General features: G+C 41.0%; 2 protein-coding genes across 2 annotated transcripts in view; one reads left to right on the top strand and one right to left on the bottom strand.

Annotated features, from left to right (window-relative positions):
* Positions 1-2,997: 2,997 nt before the first annotated feature.
* MCM4 (minichromosome maintenance complex component 4) lies at positions 2,998-15,710 on the bottom strand. Its single transcript, XM_081205695.1, has 16 exons — positions 15,460-15,710; positions 14,224-14,382; positions 13,349-13,509; positions 13,093-13,194; positions 12,676-12,771; positions 12,494-12,589; positions 11,588-11,726; positions 10,776-10,996; positions 9,096-9,216; positions 8,279-8,538; positions 6,532-6,897; positions 6,040-6,167; positions 5,274-5,481; positions 4,831-5,059; positions 4,482-4,615; positions 2,998-3,464 (listed from the first exon to the last, which is right to left on the bottom strand). Exons 1-16 carry the CDS (start codon positions 15,551-15,553, stop codon positions 3,372-3,374), a joined length of 2,607 nt encoding a protein of 868 aa, XP_081061821.1. The 5' UTR covers positions 15,554-15,710; the 3' UTR covers positions 2,998-3,371.
* Positions 15,711-16,316: 606 nt separating this feature from the next.
* Positions 16,317-24,031, top strand: part of PRKDC (protein kinase, DNA-activated, catalytic subunit) — an 87,172-nt gene continuing 79,457 nt past the window's right edge. Inside the window, exons 1-7 of the mRNA XM_081205378.1 lie at positions 16,317-16,544; positions 18,389-18,465; positions 18,617-18,709; positions 19,419-19,493; positions 20,286-20,394; positions 21,782-21,894; positions 23,086-23,185. Of these exons, the coding sequence (XP_081061504.1) occupies positions 16,379-16,544; positions 18,389-18,465; positions 18,617-18,709; positions 19,419-19,493; positions 20,286-20,394; positions 21,782-21,894; positions 23,086-23,185 (733 nt within the window). The 5' untranslated portion in view covers positions 16,317-16,378. The remainder of the gene's footprint in view (positions 16,545-18,388; positions 18,466-18,616; positions 18,710-19,418; positions 19,494-20,285; positions 20,395-21,781; positions 21,895-23,085; positions 23,186-24,031) is intronic.

Here is a 24,031-nt window from a genome sequence, read left to right as displayed (position 1 = left end):
GCTTGCAAGGCACTGGAAACAAAGTTAAAACTGGAGAGAAACTTAAAACTCTAAATAGGGAACAGAGTTGAAAGCTAACACTTTTTAATGTTGCAAGTTGACAATCTATTTCAGCAGGAACAGAATATATCCATTTAGCTATCAAAACAATTGTTTTTTATTTGAAGCTCAGAGGAGCTGAAGTTGTGTACATCTTTTGCATATTTTCGATCCAGAATTAAATAAACACAACTAGGCAGCCCTACGCATGTTTTACCAACAAGATTAACGTCCCTGCATTGTCTCCATTATATGCTGTTTTCCTTAACATTTCCTTTAAAAAACAATTATTATACATAATTGACTAATACTGCTATATTACCAACAGCTGGTAGTCCAGAAGACGCTCGTCTTTGCCTTCGTCTCCTCCTTGTGGTTATATTTATTACAACATACAAAAGCTTACTTCCCCAGCTGGTGGCAAAATGCGGTTCGTTTGCTGTAGGAAGATAGCTGGGCTAGCTGCTGTGCACCTGGAATTGTAATTTGAAAGTGTCCAGGCTCTAATACGTGAATCAGGGGCGGCTAATGTCTTTTGGGCTGGGAATAATATTCACTCTTGACCCATTCCCTGGGGGCTGCATACCAGTTATGTGTGTGGCTACTTGCACACAGCATCCCCTTCAGATGACCCATGCACATCAGCTGAGGGGGGTGTTGTCTCTGTTCTCATCAAATGATCTAATTCTGATGACCAGGGAGGAAGCGATTTGCAGGACACTTGCCCACTTCCCACAATGAGGGTGGTGGTGGTGATCTTTTGGGACCAGGTCAGGTTCCAAACTGGGGGTTAACCACCTGCTAGTATTGTACTGAACCTCTACATTTTGTCATTTCCAACTGTATTCCTTTTTTCATATAATTAACGGTTGTCATTTAAGCACATTGCTATTATTATGCTTGCTCACTGTCAGGAACCCGACAAGATGTGTCGTGTGTTTTTAAAGATACCATGCACCCAGGTTGTTGTCCATCTATATATGACCTCCTTCCACACTCATCATGGCTCTCAATATATATTTCAGCTTCTTTTTCTATAGAGTGAACATACAGGCAGGGACAGGTTCTACAACTACATGAAAAAATGCATGCCTGTAGAATATGGCCAGCATATGAATAGGGCTTCCTAAATTAATAGGGCTCCTGTTTGTGTCAAGCCTTATTTAGATGCATGTTGCTGATGTACTTTAAAGTTCCTATGGCAGCAGGCAGAGGATGTACCAGCTTAACGCTTGCAAAGCTTTTCTTACTTAGGTACTATGAAAACTTCTTCCAGTGTTTATCTTGCAGCCATGGCACTCCAGCTAAAGGGAGATTTCAAAACTGGAATGAAGATTAAATTTGTAGCCTATTTGTGCCTCTAAATTATGGTTTTGGTTAGTTATCTTTTGTTTTCTCTGAAAAATGATTAATATTAAATCATGTGCTGTACATGAGCTTTCTATTTTTAAAAAGCTATAAAGAGTATTTTTAAAAGGGTATGCAACTAGTAATATGCAACATATACAAATCAGTACCACTAAACTTTTTTTGTTGATATACTGCTAATTCATAAGTAAGAAAACATGTCAAGGGATAGACTTAGGGTAACATAAATAATTAGTCAGACTTCTGAAGCCCCAGATCACCAGCTGATACTCCTGTACATTACTGCAAGTTAAATTCAAGTAAGCATAAACAGGATTACAGCTTTATTGTCAAGAACAAAACTTTAGAAAGCTCAGGTTTTGTCCAATTTCATTTATTGCTATGTTGGAAGGTTCTTTGATTCAGTGAAATCTTCTGCTAGTACAACAAAAAGGCGGCATTTTTCTGACAATAGTGGTACCTCGGTTTAAGAACAGTCCTGTTTACGAACAATTCGGTTTATGAACTATGCAAAACCGGAAGTAGTCTCCGAGTTTGCGAACTTTACCTTGGTCTAAGAATGGAATGGAGGGGACGCGGGTGGCGCTGTGGGTAAAACCTCAGTGCCTAGGACTTGCCGATCGTAAGGTCGGCGGTTCGAATCCCCGCAGCGGGGTGAGCTCCCGTCGTTCGGTCCCGGCTCCTGCCAACCTAGCAGTTCGAAAGCATCCCTAAGTGCAAGTAGATAAATAGGGACCGCTTTATAGCGGGAAGGTAACGGCGTTTCTGTGTGCAGCGCTGGTGCTGGCTCGCCAGACGCAGCTTCGTCACGCTGGCCACGTGACCCGGAAGTGTCTTCGGACAGCGCCGGCTCCTGGCCTCTAGAGCGAGATGAGCACGCAACCCTAGAGTTGGTCACGACTGGCCTTTGGGCAGGGGTACCTTTACCTTTAAGAATGGAATCCGAACGGTGGAAGGGCACCAGCGGCAGGAAGCCTCATTAGGGAAAGCGCGCCTCGGTTTAAGAACATTGTGGTTTAAGAATGGATTAAGTTCATAAACCGAGGTACCACTGTACTCCCCTTACCATGCTGTTCCAAATGGTCCTCCATCCCTCTGAAACAGATTTTGATAGGCTTCAAATGGGAGAGGGAATTGGCAAAATTTGCCTTTCTTGTTGAAGAAAGCCTCCACAGAATCAAAGAGCCTTCCATCAGCATTTGAGCCCCCAATGCCTTCAGCCCCTCATTAAGAAATGTCAACCAATGTTGTGAGGTGCTGAGAAACCAAGCTTCCAGACTACGGTTAGGGGCTGTTGCTTCATCGCAAGAGCTGCTGCTATATGCAAAGCAGAATAAACTTATGAAGCTTAGGTGTTGACAAGATGAAAAATGGAAGCAGAAGAGGAGCTCTAATCCATGGTTACCTTCTGTATATGTCTGGAAACGGAAACCATGTGTGAGTTTTTAAGTACTGATTAGCAAAAATCATGGCTTAGTATGATTTAAGCCTTACTGTTTTCTATATCAGAGACAGAGAATTATACACAAAGTACCAACTGACCAGGTTCAGCATAACCAACTTTTCAAATTTTCAAAATGCACAATGAAGTAGAATAAGTCATCTGCATTTTATTACAAACAAAATTTTCACAAGCATTATCTAATATGCAGAAATAGTGCTATAGGAGACATTCATATGAATTTGAATTCAAAAATTGTAACAATAAGTTTTTATAGTTTGAGATTTTATGTATAGAGCTTACTCTTTAAAAGATGCTGAGAAAAAATGTGCTAAAATTAAGTGTGCTGAAAGAATTAACATTCCTTAATAAGCAAAATAGTAACAGTAATTTTCCATGCTGATAGTGATGAGCTCCTGGTCCAATTCCAGTCTAACAAGTATGAAGTAAGCATATTGTATTAAAGCAAAGTTACACCAAGAAGTTAGTTTTACAGTTCCATTCCTGTAAAGTTAGGGTTTATTTAGAGAAGTCTAACAGTCTTCCCAGTCACAGTCAAGAAGTCGTCATCAGCCAATGCATGCAGTGCTTCTTCAAACATTTCTTTAGTGACAGCCTTAAAAGAAAAAAGTAAATACTGGCATTAACATACAAATACTATGTACAACAACCCAGACTGTAGGGATTGTATTATTTTTGCACACCTTGAAGCCATTATACTTCAACAATAAAATAAGAAATAAAATATTAAGTTCCAGTGTGAATCTAAAATCTATTAGTGGTTTTCAAGCTGTGCTTGGGCATCCAGGAGTTTCTTGGGAGCTTATTAAGGGGCTCTCAGGGAGATGATGAGTAAAAGCAGGGAAACATGCTGGAAAGAAAGATTTTCTGTCTGAGCCCCATCTGCAACATGCAGCTGAAGGGGAAACACTGAAGATGCTTTTGCCACATCCTCAGTTCACGCATGGCAACTGTGAGGCCTAATTGCTCATCAATGCCATGCATGAACCAAGCATGCACCCTCGAATAGGCCACTACATTCTGCAACGTACTAGGGTTCTGTGGCAGATGAGCGAGATGATACTCCATGTTTTGGAACAATAGAGATTTTTCAATATTTTTAACAGTCAGTAACAAATCTAAATAAATGATTATGACAACAACAAAATGTGGAAAAGATCACCCCTTTGGGTGGTAGACAACCCTGAGGAAGAAAAGTACAGTAGGCCAATGACCGTGGTTTAGTTTCAAGTACCTTTAGGATTACTGCAAATCCAGTCCGGTTTTGAGTCAGATCAGTAGGAAGATAATGAGGAAAATAAGAGGTGGGAGGGAAGATTGTGCATGTATGAAGTGCCATGTAACTAACTCATTTAGAGGCTCAGGCTTAAGTGCAATAAGGCAGTGCTGCAATGACTAAAGAGCCTTCATGCTGTTCAATCCTGAAACTTCATCAATACACTTCCCTGCCTAATCACAACAAACAAAATTATACCAAATGAACAACTCATGGTACAGCGTTGGAAAACCCAGAGGAGGCATTCAGGGTGGGGAAGGAGACATTCCGTAGATATTTTGTACTTGTGAAAGTGAATAGAACAAACACAGCATGCAAGCCTTACAACAAACTTACTGTTTCAGATTGCGCACGAAGATCCTCAAAGAGCTGTTGATATCTTAGAGCTGGTGTTTTACCCTTAGACTGAATAACCTTCTTCAAAGCCTGAGCCAGTTCTTCTTTGCGTTTACGGGCAGTGGCACTCATCCCTTAAAAAAGAAAGAAACAGAAAGAGTCACAATGTTTCCCCCACAATATAATAAATCATTTGAATGACCTCTTTAAAAGAAGTCTTCCAAGGCTACAAATCAGATCCCACCCCCACCCCCACCCCATAGACTGTATCAGCAAATTTCAGGCTGATCAGGCTGCAGCATTATTCAAGCCAGAAATTAACAAGATTGATTCGTTTTTAGCTATAGACCTGTGGTGAGAATAGATATGTCCACAATTCCAGTCCTTGGATCCGTAGCGGACTGTTTCAGAGCTTCACGGTGAAGACGCTTTGCTTCTTCAACATCCACTGTCTCTACTTTCTTAGAAAATCGTACTTTAGCATGCGCTTCCGCCAGACGAATCAAAGATTCCAGCTGCCGAGGATATGCAGAAACCATTCCTCTACCACTTCCAATCTTCCTCATATCCACATATGCCTAGAGTGAAGAGAAAATGAAAAGTACACTGTAAACATGTTTTCAAGTATTGTTAAATCTAAGAATGTTATTTAGGCAGACAGATATGTGCAGCCATCACTGAGGGCATTTTGAGAAGTGAACATTTTTTTAAAAAGTCCAACCACTATTTGGGTTAAATGTTGGAACCTTTTTTTTAAAAGTAGCCATATTTTTAGTTTTAACCGGTACTTACTTCAATGAGAGCTTGACTTGCTTCTTCGCTTAGTCTTGGGTTAATATAACTACGAGCATAAGCAATATAATCCCTTAAAACTGCCATATCCATGTGCTCTTCTTCCACCTGCTCTTCAGTTTGGTAGTATAAGGCAACCAAGTGATGAGCCAAACGTCTGTCATATGCTTCATCTCGAGGGTCCAGCATTAGGAAAATGAGATCAAACCTATGTATAATAACAATAACAATAATAACAACAACAACAATAATGCTGCTGCAACATGAACAACTGCTGCACCATTGGAACTGTTGCCTCACGGATATAATTAAGTTGTCAGAAACTGACACTGTTGTTAATATCAGTCATAGATGGTGGTATATTCAGGCTCTAACACAACTGCCATTTCTGGAAAGCAAACTATATGTTTTCTATTAAGTCTCTGCCCCACAATCTGTAAATTAATCGCATGGAACCCTGCTCATTCTGTGGACCAAGGGAAAAACCTCAGGTTGTCAGCTAACACTGGCAGCCTACATAGGCTTCCATGAATACATACACAAAGAGGCATCAGTGGATTTCAATGCCAATTCAATTTTTTTTTTAAAAAAGCATTGCACTGCAGCACACAAAAAGCTTTAAATATTTATGAGGCAGTAAAAACGGTTCTGATATTTGTGTTCTAAAACCTGCACAATATGGAAGTTGGCAACTTCATGGTAAGTTTCCAGATAGGACTATTTCAGGCACAGCTATCACACAGCAATAAAATGTCTCAAGGGATACCTAGATAGCAGTGTATGGGGAAGCTGGATGTTTTCGGTGGTTGTTTTCTTTGGATTCCACTGGGATTCTATTGGATTAGCAGCAGCCAGAATAGAGGTACGAGCATTCAGTTGGCAAATAATTCCAGCCTGTCAGGAAGTAAAGATTTGAAATTCATTTACAACTCTAGTAGTGGGAAAGCTGAGCATCCATTTACATGCAGGCTGTAATCATGAGTGCAAATATTAAACTGTGTTGTGAGATTCGATCCCTTTATGAGATTTTTTTTAAAGTGAGATTTTCTGAGCCTCACTAAACCTGTTATAGCTGTGTGTGTGTGTGTGTGTGTGTGTGCGCGCGCGCGCGCGCGCGTGTGTGTGCATATGTGGTGCTATTTTGGCTACATAAAGATAAGTGTTCACATATAAACATGAAATACAATGGTGCAAATGCCAATTATCAGAATCTCCCATAGATCAAAAGAAAAGGATTTATTTGGGGGAAAGTCTTTACCTTGGCAATTGACAATGTTTGTTGTTCCATGACTTCATGAAGCATCGACCTTGTACTTTCGTTCATTTTATCAAACTCATCAATACAGCAAATGCCATTGTCACTGAGGACCAAGGCTCCAGTCTGCAGAACCAGCTGTTTTGTTTCGGGATCCTTCATCACATAAGCCGTAAGGCCAACTGCACTGGAGCCTTTCCCAGATGTATATTGGCCTCTTGGAACCAGGTTATAGACATACTGAAGCAACTGGGACTTGCTGGTACCCGGATCTCCACAAAGGAGAATGTTGATCTCAGCACGAAAATTGCCTCGGCCGGTGTGGCTGAAATCTTTCCTTGATCCTCCAAACAGCTGAAGAAGAATGCCCTGCAAAAGGAGGATTTTGAATGATCACAGCTGCTTTTCGTAAAAAAGTGAAATTCAATTTGTGAATATACTGTATTCACAGGCATGATTCAAGGACGACTCACGAGGACCCAGGTACCCTTTAGGTAATTCCACTGCTATGTGGAAGCAGCATTTCTGTCCGTGTTAGAAACTGAGATGTGAAAGCTAGGAGCTAAATGGCACCTTAAACTTAGGTTATGGGCACCACAGCAGAATGTCTAGGCATGCTTTTTAAAAATAACAAGAATGAAAAGCTGAAAATGAATGAAATGCAGCTAAAATATTATGTTCATTTTTCACATGGTCTTGTCCTTCCCCTGCCCACCCCCCATATATTCTAAACAGGGTCTCTGCTCCAGTCTTCAGAGAGTAGCTGGAAGTGGGGAGGCAGAAAAGAGTCCCCCTTTCCTTCCACTCTGCAGTTTTAATCTGATATCTCAGGCGCAGTACTGTGGCCAGAGCTCAGAAACTGCTTGCACTAATGAAATTCCCTGTCGCAAAAATGCAGCTAGAACAATGGGAGTTTTGAACACTGATTTCTGCGAGATGTTAGATACATGTCTACATGATGCAGCCACACAGGTGAACATGATGACATGGATCTCTTGCACAAAACTGACAAAGCTTCACAGAAGCTCCCACAAAGCTGCAGACATACACACATGTGCAGAAGAACCAGTCCAGATTTTCAGACCTAGCAAACTAAAATCTTCTTTTTCCAATCAACACTGAAACACACTACAAATTGTAATTAACCTTCACAATGCAAGAAATCTTCTTGTTTTTAGTCAATTGCTCATTTCTGACCTGACAGCAAGATAGGCACAAGAGTTAAGGGATTATTCAAAGTCTTACCCTGTTCTGCTTTAAAATTACAGTGTTCTACATTAGCTGCTTCAATTCATTTTTATTTAGCCACCAATTAAATTTCAGCTACAGTGGGAAGTTTTCAATTGGCAGTGTAAAAAAATAAGGATGTGTGCTTTATGGCAGGTGGGACAACATTACTATCTTTCTTTAGAAATTATGGGTTCTATCCAACTAAGTTATATGGAGTGTAGAAATTAATGAACTGAAATTAATGGGCGAAAGTTAGTCATATCCATTAGCTTAATCTTAGTAGAGAAAAAAGGTGATGTCTATATAATTAAAGTATTTGTTTGCATCTATTTCACATATACCCACTGTGTATTCTAAACGATGTGCTAAAATATACGGGCTTTAAGTACTTTATGAACTCAAAATAAGAGCAATATTTTCAGAATAAATTACTTTTATGTATACTATATACCAAGATAGGTATGCAAAGTTTGATGTATTTAGTCAGTGAGGCAAATGTGTAATTTTAAGTATTCCTTACCTTTTTAATATCTTCATGCTCATAAATACTTGGGGCAAGTGCAGAGGAAAGCCTATCATAAATATCGGGTTTCCTCGAAAGCTCTTGAAGCATTGTCTCATGCTCCTCTGTAAACATTTTCTGTTCAGTTCCTTCTTCAATGCCATGCAAGCGTTTTGAATCAGTTTTGCAATAATGAATAACATCAATATGGGTCTTATAGACAGATCTCACACTGCTCATTCTTGGAATGACACGAACAGGGACTGCTCTGTAGATACCTGAACAAACATAAAGCCATTATTAGATCTCCCAGATTAAGAGGCAACATTCATCTCTTCCCCGTCTTCCCCAAGACACTAACCAGACAAGTTTAGATTTTGGCTTGGCTGTGCAGCCCTCGTTAAAAGTTACCCAGTGCTAGATCGTATCATTTAATCCTGAACACATGCAAGCCCAATGTAACTCATAACACCTGGTATGTAATTTACAGGACTTTAAAATTGAAAAGCTCAATACAATATTTATATGTACATTAATGCCACTCTAGACTCCTTAGGGAGGAACGCCAGAATATAAATGGAAATAACCACAACATTAATGTTGATAGCTTGACAAGCAGAGCCAATGCTGCACGTTCTTCCAACTATGCCTGTATCAATAGCTGTCACAAAAAAGTGTAGAAACTGCTACAGTAAAAGAAAACAGGAAATTCCTCCATACATCCACAATTTCACTGCTTTCTCTCATCTTACTATTTTATCTATAGGAGCCAGTATTCTATACTAGGCTCATTTTTACTTAAAGACAAGAACTGATGCCGAAACATTTTTCTTACCTGTAACATTAACTCTGTCACCTGGCTGAACCTTATCCACTAGATCATTGTGAGCAAAGAGCACAATAGTATATGGTGTCTGACCAGCTGGCATGTCATCTGGAGACTCCTGCAGCTTGATCTGGTAAAAGAACAATCCTTAGTTAAAGTGCAACAATATTTTTAATCATACTGACTGTCTGTTGGAAATACTAGACATAAACTTTCCTAACTATGTATTTGTTCAGGCAATTGATGAGACAAAAACCAGTACACTATATTGTTTGTCGAAACTACATGTCTCTTTAGAGCAGGGGTCGGCAACCTAAGGCCCATGGGCCAGTAGTGGCCCACAGGGCTCGTCTATCCGGCCCATGGAGACCCCTGCTGCCCCCCGCTCTTACCGGCACGGCGCAGCATGGTGACCGACTTCCGAGTTGATGGCGCCTGTGCACATGCGCACGGGCACTCCTCCGACCCGGATGTGTGCCAGAAATAGCGTGTGTGCATGTGTGGGACGGAGAAGCGCCCGTGAGCATGCATACACGCTATTTCAGGCGCACATCTGGGTCAGAGGAGCGCTGGAAATAGCGTGTGCACACACACACTCCTCCAACCTGTAAGAGAGTGTGTGTGCACATGCTCCAGCCCATCCTCCAACGGACGGAGAATGGACCGGCCCATCGTTTGGTAAGCTTGCCAACCCCTGCTTTAGAGGATGTACCAGAGCAGACTGTCTAGTTGAGGCATGCAACTGTGCTTCCTTGGTCTGGGCAATTACCAACTGCCCAAAGGAACCTGTTGAATGGTAGACACAACTGTTTGCCCACCTGCCTTTCTGCTAGATTAAAAAGAACCAGAGCATCTCAGTCTTTCTCTCAGGACTCTTCTGGCAAAACTGTATCTCCCCTCTAAGTAGGATGATGTGGTCCAGTTTCCCAAAGATTAGGGTAGTTAGGTTACAGGTGTGCCCTGCTCCAACATATTGAGACTAGTCTAATGGATTTTTGGGGTGCATTTGATGAGGTGTCCACAGGGGGTAAATTTAAAGCTATCGTACTCTTTGAGTCATATTAGTCTTTCCAAAAAGTGACTCCTATCTCACCCTCTGTACTATTTTGGTGGAGGCAACACTTGTATACACATCAGTCATTAAGTTGCCACAATATTCTTTGTGGTTTTTTCTGCTGCTCTTTTTTAAGATTTAGGTTCATCTTTGTGAATCTGGAGAAACAAACAGAACAGTGCTAAGCCATTTCTCAAATGGAGAACCAACCTTTGTTCCAGGTGTGGATATAGCTACATGTGACTTAATTAACATGTATCAACTCCCACAAGGAGTTGACGCAAGGTGGCAGAAATTAGCCTTGAGAAATGAACCCAGAAACTGATAGCAGACAATTTTTTAAAAGCACGATCTGTAACAGCAATAGCAACATAGCATACTGTAATACACTAGATTTATTAGGAATATCCATCCTGTAAAATTAACTTCTTATGTAACCATGCATTAATAGAAGGGGTTTAGTATGCATGCAGCCTGAGGAAGTGTGGTGGGAAACTGCAAAATTTCTAGTTGTCTAGTAATGAAAACCATAGGAACTATTTTAATATTTTTGCAAAATATACATGTAACCATTTATTGCAGAAAATTTAACACATCAGAACATTTCAACCTAATAATTTAATAAAAGAACATACCATCTGTTTATCCGAGAACATTGAGCGGTTGTGAACCAATGCCATACTATGTGTGGTGTTACAGTTCTTGCATGCTGATGGTTCGGCAATCCTACCGCGATCGATTTCTACTCTTGCTGTGAAAGCACACACTTGGCACTTGAAGAAAGCTTCTTGCATTTCTGGAATTAACTGGGAGCTCCTGATTACCATGCCATTTATAGTGATAAGCTGGTCAATGTCTAATATTAAAAGAGAAGAAGAAAAACCAAATCATGTTTTATCAATATACCGTATTTTTTGCTCCATAAGACGCACCTAATTTTTAGAGGGGGAATGCAAGGCGGGCGGGAATCTTTAAAGTGAGCGCCGAGCATTTGCTCTATAAGATGCACACACATTTCCCCTTACTTTTTAGGAGGGAAAAAGTGTGTCTTATGGAGCGAAAAATACGGTAACTAAGAAATGCATAAATCGTTAAAGAGCTATTAGCATAAAATGGCTACGTGGCATCACATAAGTCAACAATTCTAAAGAGAAAAAATGTGTGATATGCATTATGGAATTACATGTTTATGTGAGGAATGCAAGTTCTTCCATTTCAGTCATTTGCTACTAAATTCGGGAGGACTGAGATGCATTTACTAGTTCTTGAATTTTTTTCTGAAGCAGGCGGAAGTATTGACCAGTATAAGACCACACAATATTGGGACTCAGGTTCAGTGTGACTCAAAGACGACCATCCTTCTAGCATTTATTTGCCCAAGACCAAGCAGTTTATGTAACAGTTTGTCAGGTAACTTATTAAAGATGCTGTACCTAAAGCATCTTACCTTCTGGGTTCAGGCTCCTCATGCTTCTGGTTTTTACAGCATTATATGGTCTCACTTGAATTTGATGCTCCAATACTGAATCAGGGTAGCGGTCAAAGAAAATTTCGTTAGCAGCCATATCAAATGTTGGAATAACTTCCTGTACAAAGGAGGCAAATATAAACCGTAAGAATACATCAATACTTGCTTCCACACCTGCACAAAACATTATGAAAACAAAGGGTGGAATCTAACACAGCACTAAGGCAATTGTTCCAGGATTTCTGCTTGTGCAATGGAATTTTCTCCTCTCCTCCTCCTCCTGTGTGCCCCCTAAATCTGTCCTAGGGGTTTCACTAACCCTCTGGGGCAGATTTGTGGAGGTCATGAATAGGTGGAAGACAGTGAGTGAAGTCCTGTTGCGCAAGTATCCTTACACTGACAGAACTCATTAGCAGAATACAGCCCAGACTTTCTAAACCTATTGACTGCTAAATAACAACAGCACTGGCTTTACTAATGATTATAGTGTTTTAACGTCTGTTAAGAATAGAAACTTGTGTCCAAGGCCAGGGTCTTCTTTTTGCGCTGTGCCAAACTGTTGTCATTTTTAAAAAATGTAGATGCCTGAATCCAAAGAACAAAACAATTAGCTTTACCTATCCAAGAAAGCTTTGAATTTGTTTTTCAAACAGTAACACTTCATGTTGCATAGCTAATTTCTTTCAAAATAAGGGGAGTTACTTATTAGAATTGTGAACTGAGCCATTTTATATGACAGCAATATTCAAATTTCCTTAGATCATAATACCATTCTGCAGATCTGAAGTAACTAAATTAACTAATACAAAATTAGGCACACTAAACTTTAACTTTTGGCTCTCACAGTTCTTGCACTGAAGAGCCTATTGAAAACATTTGCCTTACCTGAGGATAGCACATCAGTTGTCTGTAAAGATTTTCATCGAATGTTTTCAGATGGTCACAGTTTACATTCAGAAATGGCTCCCCAATCAAGCTTATCTGGAAGATATTTAGTCACACATTAATAAATAAGCATTTAAATCTAAAAATGCAAGCCAGATTTAAACAATACTGCCATAACATGCCTCTTCCAGTCGCTGCAGATACAGAGGCTCATTGAGGTCCAAGCCCATATTTTCCTCTTCTTTGGCTGTTGGATCAATAAAACGCTGAAGAAATCTCTGAATGTCAAAAGAACAAGACAAGAATATGATTTCAGTCTCCATCAGAACTGTGGCAGGAATAAATAAAATGCTATTCATTTTCACACACAAGTTATTCCCCCATGAATGATATTGATTTTATGTTATCTCAATAGAGTATTACAATTTAACATAACTAGGTGGAAGAATTAGACAAATTGTCTCTTGAGGAAAAAAGATTTCCCAATAACTGCCAGATATTATTATTATTCTTGCTCCAGACCTCATCATCTCACACCAAAGTAGAAACATTTAAAAACAAACAAATATATACAAGTGTGTAAACCACTGTCCACTCACCTGAAATTTTTCTTTGCATGATGCCACATTGACATCTGTTCCCCATATCACTAGCTTTTGTCCAAGAGACTGTTCACTAGCCACTGCGTCTTCTGCTGTAGGCTAAGTACAAGAGTAACCTATCAATATTACATTTAAGGCCACAATCTATGCTTGGTTATCAGATAAAAAGTTCTACTGAATTCAATGAGTGAAACTTCCTTTGAGTAAATATACAGATGACTGAAATGTCACTTGCAAAATCTGAAATACCTACCACATCAGACTGCAGATCTACTTGCCTAGCCTTCCGGACAGAGCCAAGATCAGGCCTCTGTCGCACTGGAGTTCCTCGCACACCACTCCTTGGGGTTCCTTCTATTCTAGAACTGGGTGTGCCATAGGTAAGTGGTGAACTAATATCAAAGTCCATTGGAACTGTATCAAATAAAATGTGATTATTGTTTTAGAAATATAAATGTTAATGCATTTGTGACAGAAGCTTGCCCTTTTGTTTTCCCCAGCAGAAGACAGGTGTTTACAGAATTATACAAAGTAGCTTTAAAACTAGTATACTGCAATGCCTGGCACATTTGCTCCCAAAGTGGATGAATCTCATCCAACTCAACAAGACTATTTGTTAAGTGTTAATAAAATTACTTGGGTAGCTTGAACATTGCTAGAAGCGGGAAGAAACACCTCAAGTGATCTCTTGGAATTAAGAGTAAAAATACTACAGGATAATTTTTGGGGAGATACTGAACTGCAATATTATTTCAAGTCTGTGAGGCATCAGATACCAAATGAAAAATTATCACAATCTGTCCACAGAGGCTTAATAATACTGTCATCTGAATCTACTCCAAGTCTGGTAACACATGGAAATTAAAATAGACACACTAGTTCAGTCGGGGCGAATGTTGTGACCTCCAGATACTTTGGACTCTACCTCCCATCAATGCTAGTTAGCATAGGCAATCACAGATGGGAGTTGTAGTCCACAACATCTGGAGGGCACCACATTGGGAACTTCTGCACTGGCTGATCAGCAGCATTGTAGACACTGTGTCTACAATTTACATTCAATATTGATAAGATAAAAATGAGCAGTTTGATACTATTGCCAACTGCCCAGTCCAAAGTCAAAGATACCTGAATTTTGGAATTGTGGTGGACTGGAAAACAGAGCATCTTGAACATTTGGGCTTTGTGAGTCAATTGGTGGAGAAGTGGGCATTGGTTGTAAGTCTCCTGTAGAGTCTTCTGTGTGACGTCGTTGCGAAGGAGGAGACTGTACATCTTCAGAAAGAGCTGTAACAAAGCGAAAGTTTGAACTTTTGCCTATGCTGTTGTACGCATCTCACTTTTCAAACTAATAAGCAATGGATTCCCTTTCCCCAGCCTCAAAACAAAAACAATGCACATGTTCAGATTCAATCTTGATTAGCTTCACTATCACAACAGGGTCTTGGATTAAGTCCTTGTTCAAACAGTCATTTGGCACCAGCTAGTGTCACACAGCTGCTCAAAACTGCACAAGGAAATTAAGAAAAGATGGGTCACTGAACAACAGGCAGTTCCAGGCATTACATTTCAAGCAGCAAACACAGAACATGAAGATGTCACACAAGTGCATAGCAGTAGTGTGGAACCACTACTTTTAAATGTTTTGGACTATAATTCCGATCTTCCCCAACAACTGGCCAGGAGTCCAATTGGGAGATGGAGTACAACAGTGCAGAAAGGGCCACAAAACTCCCAATCCCTATGTGCAGGTCTCTTAGAAACAAAAATAAAAAGCAGCGTACAGGCACCTGGGAGACCCGCATCAGTGCCTTATTCTTCTCTACGCAGAAGCTGGTTGCACTGGATTTAACTAGGCTTATTCCTAGGCAAGCGTATAATGTGCTGTCACCGGAATCTGCCTTCCCCAGACGAGCGTGCACCAGGTGTCTTACACAATCGTTGAGAGAAGCACCGGTGTAACACGGGCTCCTTCCCCCCCTCCCCGTGCAGCATCCTAACCAAGAGCATGTGAAGCTGTCCTATGGAGCCCTTTGTAAGATCTAGGAAGAGAGGCGCGCACACGCAACCTCGAATAAATTACAACGCTGGGCAAACATTACTGGTTATTGTATATTAGTGTTTTGTTGGAAGCCGCCCAGAGTGGCTGGGGAAACCCAGCCAGATGGGAGGGGTATAAATAATAAAATTATTTTTTATTATTTATTATTTATTATTATTATTATTATTATTATTATTATTATTATTATTATTGTTATTATTATTATTATTATTATTATTATTATTATTATTTACCACCAAAGGGAACCTGAGAAGTGCAGAAGCCCAGGGGCAGGCGCGGCGGCAAGGCGTCGAGTGACTTACGCGTAGCAGGATTGGCGCCGCCATCGGTTGGGGCAGTTCCGCCTCTGCGGCGCTTACTGCCGCGGCGGCTCGGGGTGGACGCCGGTGAGGACATAGCTCAGCGCAATCCTCCTAAGGGCAGGAAGGGCGGCGGGACAAGGAGGCAGCAAAGCCCTGAGAGCGGCTGCTGGCAAACAGCGCGCGCAAGACGATGGCGACGGCGGCAGCTTCTCTGCGCGCGAGACACAACAGAGGGAGGAAGGAAGGAAATTCCGCGCCAAAAGGATCACGTGACTTCGAGTGTTCGCGGGCTTTCGCCGCCAATGGGAAGTGGGAAACTCCAACTCTGCACGGGGGGGGGAAGGGGTGAGCAAGTGCCGCTCCTTATACGTTTTCGGCCGAGGGCTTGAACTGAGAGGTGCGGGTTATGATGGAGAAGGAGGAGAAGCTTGTCAAACTGACGTAGCTGACGAAAACTACAAGAGGCTTTCCAAACGCTTTTTTTCTTCAACGTCGAGGCCCGTTCTAGAATGGTATCGCTTGACAGGCTTCCTCGGCCATTCGGACGGGGATCTATGGCGAGAGGGGCGGGGGATTGCGTTCCCCGGATTGGTGCTTGCGGGGCAAGCGGCACAACGCTGTTTAAAGGCCGGGAACGCCCTCCCCCCCCCGGTATCCTGGAGGCAATGATGGTTTCGCCCAACATTTGGCGGCCTCGTTCCTCCCCCCCCGCACCTCCTCCAGCCAATCGCGTCGCCTTTTCTGCCCTACGAAAGAACTGGTTCCTGCCACGGAAGTTTCCTCTCTTTCCACCCCCTTCCCGTCGGAGGTGTTGGTTCTGCCCGCTCTCCTCCCTAGTCCCGGGTGAGGGAGACCCGGCGGCGTCCTAGCGGCGCCTTCGTCCTGCTGACCGAGGCGGTTGAGCGGGCGCGCGGGCACCATGGCCGCCCTGTTCCCAGCCTCTGGCGGGGGGCTGCACGACTGCTTGCTCCAGCTGCACAGCGCCCTGCGGAGCCCGGACCCCGGGAACGCGGCGCTTCACGCCCACATCTTCATCCGCTCCTTGGCGGAGACCTGCGTGACCAGCAGCGGCGACAGCGTCCTGGGTGTGTAGCAGCCTGAGGGCTCGGGCGGGGCTGCCCCTTGCTGTGATTTAAGGCGCCGTGTGAGACTTTAACGGGTTTCATGTGAAATAAGCTTTCTTTCCCCTCACGAGTTGCAGTTCCTGACCGGCGGAACTCCCTGCCACCTGAAGTACAAAGCGCCAACAGTATCAGTAACGGGACCTAACTAGCTGTTCAGTGAGGCTTTTTTGTTAGTGCTTAAGTTGACAGCTGTGTTGCCTGGTACTGAATGCATAAATAAATTCCATTCGGTTTTATGGGTATTATTCCCATATAAGGTATGCATGAGTCTTGCTTCTTCTATGCATGTTTAGTGTGTTCAGTGAGGTTTGGCTCTATTCTAGTAAGTATGTTCAAGGTAGCTGTTCAGTCCTAAGCATCCTTACTGAGGAGCAACAGTATGTGTCTATTCAGAACAGAAGAACAGCCCTATTGGATTAGACTAAACACCTCTTTGGTCCAGCATTTTGTTTCACAGTAGCCAACCAGGTGCCTGTGAGAAGCCCACAATAGGACAGGAGTACAGTAAGGCCGCAACTTAGACGGGGGTTGATGTTCCAGGGATCATGTTTAAAGCCAAAGTGAAACATAGTCAAAACACATCGGGTTTCGATGGTGGGTGAGATTGCCAAAGTCATTTTTTCTGGAACCCCGCTTCCCACACACCCACTTTTACTTATTTATTCATGCCTTGCATGTAAAACTGAATACACACAAGTTAAATGTGTGTACGTTGCAGGCTAACTGTACAGTAGTCCTCACCTGCTGTTAGCACCCCTCCTCCAACACTGAACACAGTAGGACTTACTTGTAGGTAGGTATGCTAACAATTGTTGCAGAACTGAGATACAGACTCAATACTTTTCCAGCTCACACCCTTAGCCTCTACACTCCTGAGTCAAGTGAACTTCACTAATCTGTTATTTTACTACATGCACATTAAATTGTGAAGCCACTAAAAATTATACACACTGCAAAACAGATGTTTTGGAAGGTGTACACTCTCTTTTCTCCTACAGTAGAGTATAGCCATGTTAGAAAAAAACATCACAAATTACTCTTTAATTTGAAATAATATTCACAATGCTGCTGCAAGTTTAAAAATCAGGTTTACTGAAATAAAAGGTCAGTGCTATATTTTATTGAGTCTGTCAGTTGTGTCTTGCTGTGTGAAATGCCTTACTTTATATCAAGGAAATAGCACTGTCCTTTCTTCAGAAACCTATACAGTACAAACAGAAAAATACTTTGAGATATTTCTGATGTTGTCATTTCTTTGCAATGCATACATTATCAAGGATAGTGTGTGAATAAGGCTTGGGAGAAATGTATTTCCTTTAAATCTGTTTGACACCTCAAGCATTCCTTCTCTACAGGCAAGGATCAATTACTGCCTAATGTTCTTAGTGAGAAACATCATGAGTTGTGACCTACTGTGACTACAGTAGACACTTTGCAGATAAATTTCATATCCCTGTAGGTGGTCTACTTAGATGGGATTCTGTTGTCTCTTTCAATTCAGTGACATGTTGATGTGTGCAGAGATTCTACAACTAACCCCTTGAGCTAATTTGTACTTTGAGTAATTGGTATTTTGGTTGTCATTCCATGTTGACAGCTTGAGTACTACTTTTATTTTAATGATAACACAGTTCAGTTCGCACCACATGTTGCATACAGGATGCGGGGGTGGGGGTCCAGTCCTGATCTTCACATGTTTAAGCAGCATTTCATGTCAAGGGGTTAATCGTATGTGTTGTAAGACCATATGTTTGGAAAGATATTAATTGCTTTGATTCATACTCTTTTCACCCATGTTCCCACAGCTTTGCAGATTTCACTGGTGTTTTCCAAAGAAGATGGACTGCTTGCATTTATCCATAAATCACTGAACAGTGAAGAAGTAAGTTGATAATCGTAGGCTGAAGCATCCTTTGATGTCTTAGTAATTATACTTTTATATATTTATTTTTATTTGCTTTATGTATTGCCTTCTCCAATAAGGTCTCTTACTGTGTCTTTTGCTGAAAATGCTTTCAATGTATTGTTTTCAGTTTCGAGAATGCAGAGAAGAAGCGTTAAAATTTCTTGTTGCCTTTTTGGAAAAGATTGGCCAAAAAGTTCACCCTTATGCACAAGATGTAAAGGTGGGTCAATTAATTAAAATTGCAAACAAAACTAGGTAGTTTAGACAGATAAAATAATGCAGCTAGTATAATAATACATGTAGTATTATGATCCATTATCAGGAATGAGAAACTAGCAATCCTTTGTATATTAAATGCTTGCATTAGACTGCTTCCTTTTCCTCTGCAGCACCATCATGTTCAAAATGCATCTTTTTGTGTATTTTCGTTTCTTAGAAGATGCAACTGTTCTGAATTAGGAGTTTCATATCACCAAGGCAGGAGAAAGTGAAAATTATATTTTGGGCAATGTTATAAAGGAAGAGAAGGCACGAGGCACTTGTTTTTCGTGTTCACTGTAACTTTCACATTCTAGCTACTCTTCTTTGGTGGATGTAAGAGCCTGGGACAGACACACTGGTCCATCTAGCTGTGTACAGTCTCTCAGATCTGAAGTCTTTCTCAGCCCTGAGCCCATTTGTAGTGCATCCAGATTCTATTGGGGAAGTTGTTCACTGGTGTGGCCTTTGATGAGTAAATAGAGGAAGACAGAATATTCTAATGTGGAGAATCCTTATTATGCAGAAAAATAGACTGAGTTTGCTTTACCTGGGCAGTTTGTTTATCCTTTTATGCTGTAAAATAGGGAACAAATGTTAAAACAGTGCAAGATCCTGCACTACAAATGCAGTACATCAACACTATTATATTTTGTCTTTTAAAAATACAGCGGATGTGTCTTAGCGTTTATACAAAAGACAAACTGGCAAAGTGCAGAATCCCAGCACTAGATCTACTGATTAAGGTAAAACTTATAGGTCTTTATGATTGTCAGCTGTTTTCAATAATTATGCATGTTTGTATGTCACAATATCAAAGTTCAGTGTAGTAGAAATAATTTAAATCTAAAAGTGTTTTAAAAGTAAATAATGTTCATAGTAAGATTCATATCTAATTTTACAGAAGAATACATAAGAACATAAATAATAAAAATGATAATGTGTTTCCTATTAAATGGCTAACATATGTTCTACCTAGTATATTTACCATAGAATCAGAATAATAGAAGGGGAGTTATGGTTTTGCTTTTTTGTTTTACTTTTTTACTTGTTTTTATCCTGCACTTTATTCTGTGAACTGCCCTAAGACTATATGATGAAGGGCAGTATATAAATCTAAAAAATAAAAGATAAAATAGAATTGTAGAGTTGGAAGGGACCACAAGGGTCATCTAGTCCAACCCTCTGCAGTGCACGGATCTCAACTAAAACATTCATGACAGATTGCCACCTAACGTCTGCTTAAACACCTCCAATGAAGTAGAGTCCACCATCTTCTGAGGGAGCCTGTTGAACAGCTCTTACCATCAGAAACTTCTTCCTGGGGTTTAGTAAAAATCTCCTTTCTTGTAACTTCAATCCATTGGTTTGGGTCCTTCCCTCCAGAGTAGGAGAAGACAAGTTTGCTCTACCTTCCAAAACTCTGAAGGACTCTTACTTAGCTAGAAAAAAAAATAATGTATTTTACAATACTGTTTTGAGTGCTTTAAAAAGATTTTTTAAAGAATTGTCCTTGGTTAACACGAATATCCTTCCAGCTGCTTCACAACTTACGGTCATCTTACGTGATGGAAGACATGAAAGTCAGAGAAATCTTTACCAAATTCTATAGTGAACTTGCTATAAAAAGTAAAGTGTCTGATACAGGTATCTTAACTATATTACTACTTACGTTTACTAATTTTTATTTATTTATACTTGTATTAGCAAACATACACAGCTAGGGGATGATGGGTCACTACTCTAAATTGCTAAGGGATTTAAGAATAATCCAACGGAAGTTAATTGTGACTAGGGAGAAAGTCACATTGAATGCTTACTTCTACCTTGGATTAGCCTGCAAAACCCTTTGAGAGCAAGAAAATGGAATCTAGTAACGAGTAACTTGACTTCAGTAGAACCTAGTCCTTATTAACTGTTGCTGGAATAACCTCATTTCCAGTTCAACAGTAGGAATGTCATTAAGTCAAGCCTTTGCTGCCCTGAGACTGCAAAAGTGAGGGGAAGGGAACTCTGCAATATGCTACCAGAGGAACAAGCACCCTGGGAGGTTATGCTTCCTTTGTCCAGGAAGAACATCAGGGAAAGGGATCATGGCCCCAGCCATTGGGCACTGAAGATGAAGCTGTGAGGGGTTCCCTGCCAGAAAGAACTCTTAACTTGCCACCAGTTGCCCTGGGACTGCAGAAGCAAGGGAAATGAAACTTTGGTTTCTGCCACTAGGTGCAGGAATACTGGGTATTCTTTGTATGGTTATAGTGTAGTGTAAATTGCCTCGGGGGTCATCTTATTGTATGATTCCTTTATCTAAGGAATGTGTTTAAATCCTTAAAATAAAGACTTGCATCCCTTGAATCCAGACCTATGAACACTGCAGACCTTAGCTATCCATGAGCAGCCTCTGAGTTTCATACTTACTTTCACTTCCCCTCAAAATACTGCTCCCCATCGTCTCTGTGCCTTCACACATAAGAATTCTGTTCATCCACAGATAATTTTGGAACATTATGCTCTCCTTAATTTCCCCCCCTGCTCATTCCCTCCCCACTGAGATGAAGCTTTTTATCCATTTGTACATAACTGGAGTGGGGTGTACTTTTAAACTTATTTCTCTTTCGACGGTTACATTAGTGTGAGCTCTTGGAACTAGATGTGAGGTAGCTTCTTTCAGAACTATTTCCACATGTGCTTCCTTTGGGGCCCAACTTATCTATTATTTGGATAGCAAGAAGTAATATCTATGCATGTACGCGTTCCCTATTTCCTCCAATAACAAAGGCCTTAAGTCTTGTGGCGCATTAATCAGTAACCACCTTGTGTCTGTCTGCGGAACATTGACAGCACAGCTGGCAGTGACAATAACTAAATATTAGCATAATATGGGTGAGACTGAATAAGACATTTCAGATCTATAATAACACTTGGGTGATTTATTAAATCCTTCATTGTTTAGGAGAGATATTTTTGTGTGTTGCTGGATTAAAATAAAATGTGAACACGTAATTAGGGTGCTAAATATTCTTCTTTTTTTAAGTGTTGGAAAGGATTTATGAACTCCTGGGAGTTTTGGGAGAAGTCCAACCTAGTGATATGCTTGACAACTCTGAAAAACTATATCGAGCTTATTTGGGAGAACTCAGAACACAGGTAAAGTAAGAACTTCTTGTGGGATATCAGCAAAAGCTTTTCCTTCATGTTCTGTCTTGGTGTGTGTCAGATTTTCCTCCTTTAGCTCTCTAGATCCTTAGAACCCCAGGCGGCCTCTTTGCCTCACAGACTGCCTGGTGGGACCTTTACCACTATGGCTTGGAAAGCCCTTTTCACCACAGGGCCCCTTTTTTGCTTTTATTTCCAAGATGGTGGGTTTTCCTGCCTGTCTATAGTATAGTGTTTCCATTCACCGGCTCATGCTGTTCTGCAATATTTCCTTCTTGGCTCACTACTAGGAGTTACCTACCAGAATTAATTTCTGATAGTCAGCTATGTTTTGCTAATCCAGATTGTAGAAATCACCCTACTGATTTTCCTCTTACACCTAAGTGACCCCTCTCCGAAATCAGGAAAGCTTTCAGGGGCAAGGGAAGCAAGTCACTGCCAACAGCTCATGATAGCAGGCAAAGGACGGTCAATAAGGGGTGGTGGTGGAGCTGTTGCGTCTTCATCCCCTTCCTCAACAATCAGGAAAGCCTTTTTACTGAGTGAAGCATGCGACTGACAGCAGGCAACAAAGAAGGAAGGCTGTTGCTTCTTGCTGCACCAACACTCAGGAAATCCTCTTTAAGGGGCATGGCAAGCAAATCTTTCTTAGCTGCATGTGGCAGGCGGGCAATGAACAGTCCAGTCCAAGGGCCTGCTACTGTTTTATTTTTTCAGCTTTTTTCTTTTATTTTTAAAGCCCCTACAAGGGGCAAAGGAAGCACCTGTAGTTGGTTCCAGCTGGCTGAAGGTCATCAAGAAGCTAAGATGCTCCTTCCTCCCCATGCCCCAGACCAGACTTCTGTGCCATTGTTGCGAGTCTTCTTAACATAATGTTGCTCAAGGGGGGGGGGGGAGTGCTGGTACAGAGTTGCAGTGCATACAGAGTACCTACTCATTTATTTTTTATTTTTGCTGGATTGTGCCCAGTTTTTCTAAGAAACCTAGTGAGACTGTAGAATGATTAACTGCATTCTATATATTATATGCTATACTGGAAACAAATTACAGATTTGTTTTATAATCAGAGGATATAGCTACTATGTTTAAGTTCATTTGAGAAATCGTGTCTTGCATTGCATGTTGATATCTCGGGATACCTGGTCTCCTTCAGTATTAAATACATCACTTCCTTGTTTCCAGATGACTTCTGCAACAAGAGAGCCTAAGTTTGCAGTAGTAGCTGGGTGTCTGAAAGGACTGACAGCACTCATGAATAACTTTACTAAGTCCATGGATGAAGGTGTAGTATTTCTTTTATTAAAATTTATAAGTAGCACAGTTCTGTCAAACTGCAGGAAATTGCCTCTCTTTCTGAATTCGCTAGACTTTTGATTTCTACACCCAGAACCAGAAGCATTGTTGGATATACTTGTCCAGATTTTACATCAGTGTAGGCAATCAGTTATGGCTGCAAGTCCTATTACTTTGGCAAGTAATACACTATCTCCATCTTCCCTTTTAGCCCACATTTTTGGGAACAATAAGTTTATAGGGCTAGTATAAACAGATTTTTTTTTGTACATTCCTTCTTTGCTTTGCTCCATGTGGTGTTGTTGGAGCTGTTCTATAAATTTGAGGAATGCTGATACACCTAGCTGAATGTTCCCAGTGGATCAATTAGTCCAGCTCGCTGTCCTGAGAACTGGTATCTGCTGCACATAAAATAATTCTCCAGACTTTTGGCCTGTCTTTCTTGGAAATCACTAAATAAGGATATTTTATAGCCTCTGTGGTCTGGGTAGTTTAAATTGGAAATGCTACTCTTTCACCTTGAACAGCCTTTTGTCCTTTTTGTCTGTTTCTATTTGTGACATTTTCAGCAATAGGGAATAGTTTCTTTCTAAATTTGGTCTTGCAGTTGTACTCTACTCAGTTCTGATAACTTTCAGGGTCCTGAGGTATGTCTATATGGCATACTTTCTGTGCTGCTTCCCTATGTTCATTCTGTGGTGAAGAATCAATGCATAGTTTGTTCAAAGTAGCATGTGGCATTGCTCCATCTTTCCATAGATCTAATGTCTGTATGATCTGCCACACAGAGGATCAGTTGAGTTTTATTTGATAGAAGGTCGTTTTGGAGTGACAC

This window comes from Podarcis bocagei (genome assembly GCF_964188305.1).
Source record: "Podarcis bocagei genome assembly, chromosome: 8".
NCBI classification, from domain to species: Eukaryota; Metazoa; Chordata; class Lepidosauria; order Squamata; family Lacertidae; genus Podarcis; species Podarcis bocagei.
Note: the sequence above shows the minus strand (reverse complement) of the source record. Positions and strands in the feature narration are given on the sequence as shown.

Excerpts from the sequence above, each read along its gene's own strand:
- MCM4 (XM_081205695.1), bottom strand. The coding sequence starts at position 15,553 with ATGTCCTCACCGGCGTCCACCCCGAGCCGCCGCGGCAGTAAGCGCCGC. Across the intron at positions 13,510-14,223 it reads ACCACAATTCCAAAATTCAG|TTCCAATGGACTTTGATATT; the intron begins GTATCTTTGACT and ends TATTTGATACAG. Across the intron at positions 3,465-4,481 it reads TTCGTGCGCAATCTGAAACA|GCTGTCACTAAAGAAATGTT; the intron begins GTAAGTTTGTTG and ends TTTTCTTTTAAG.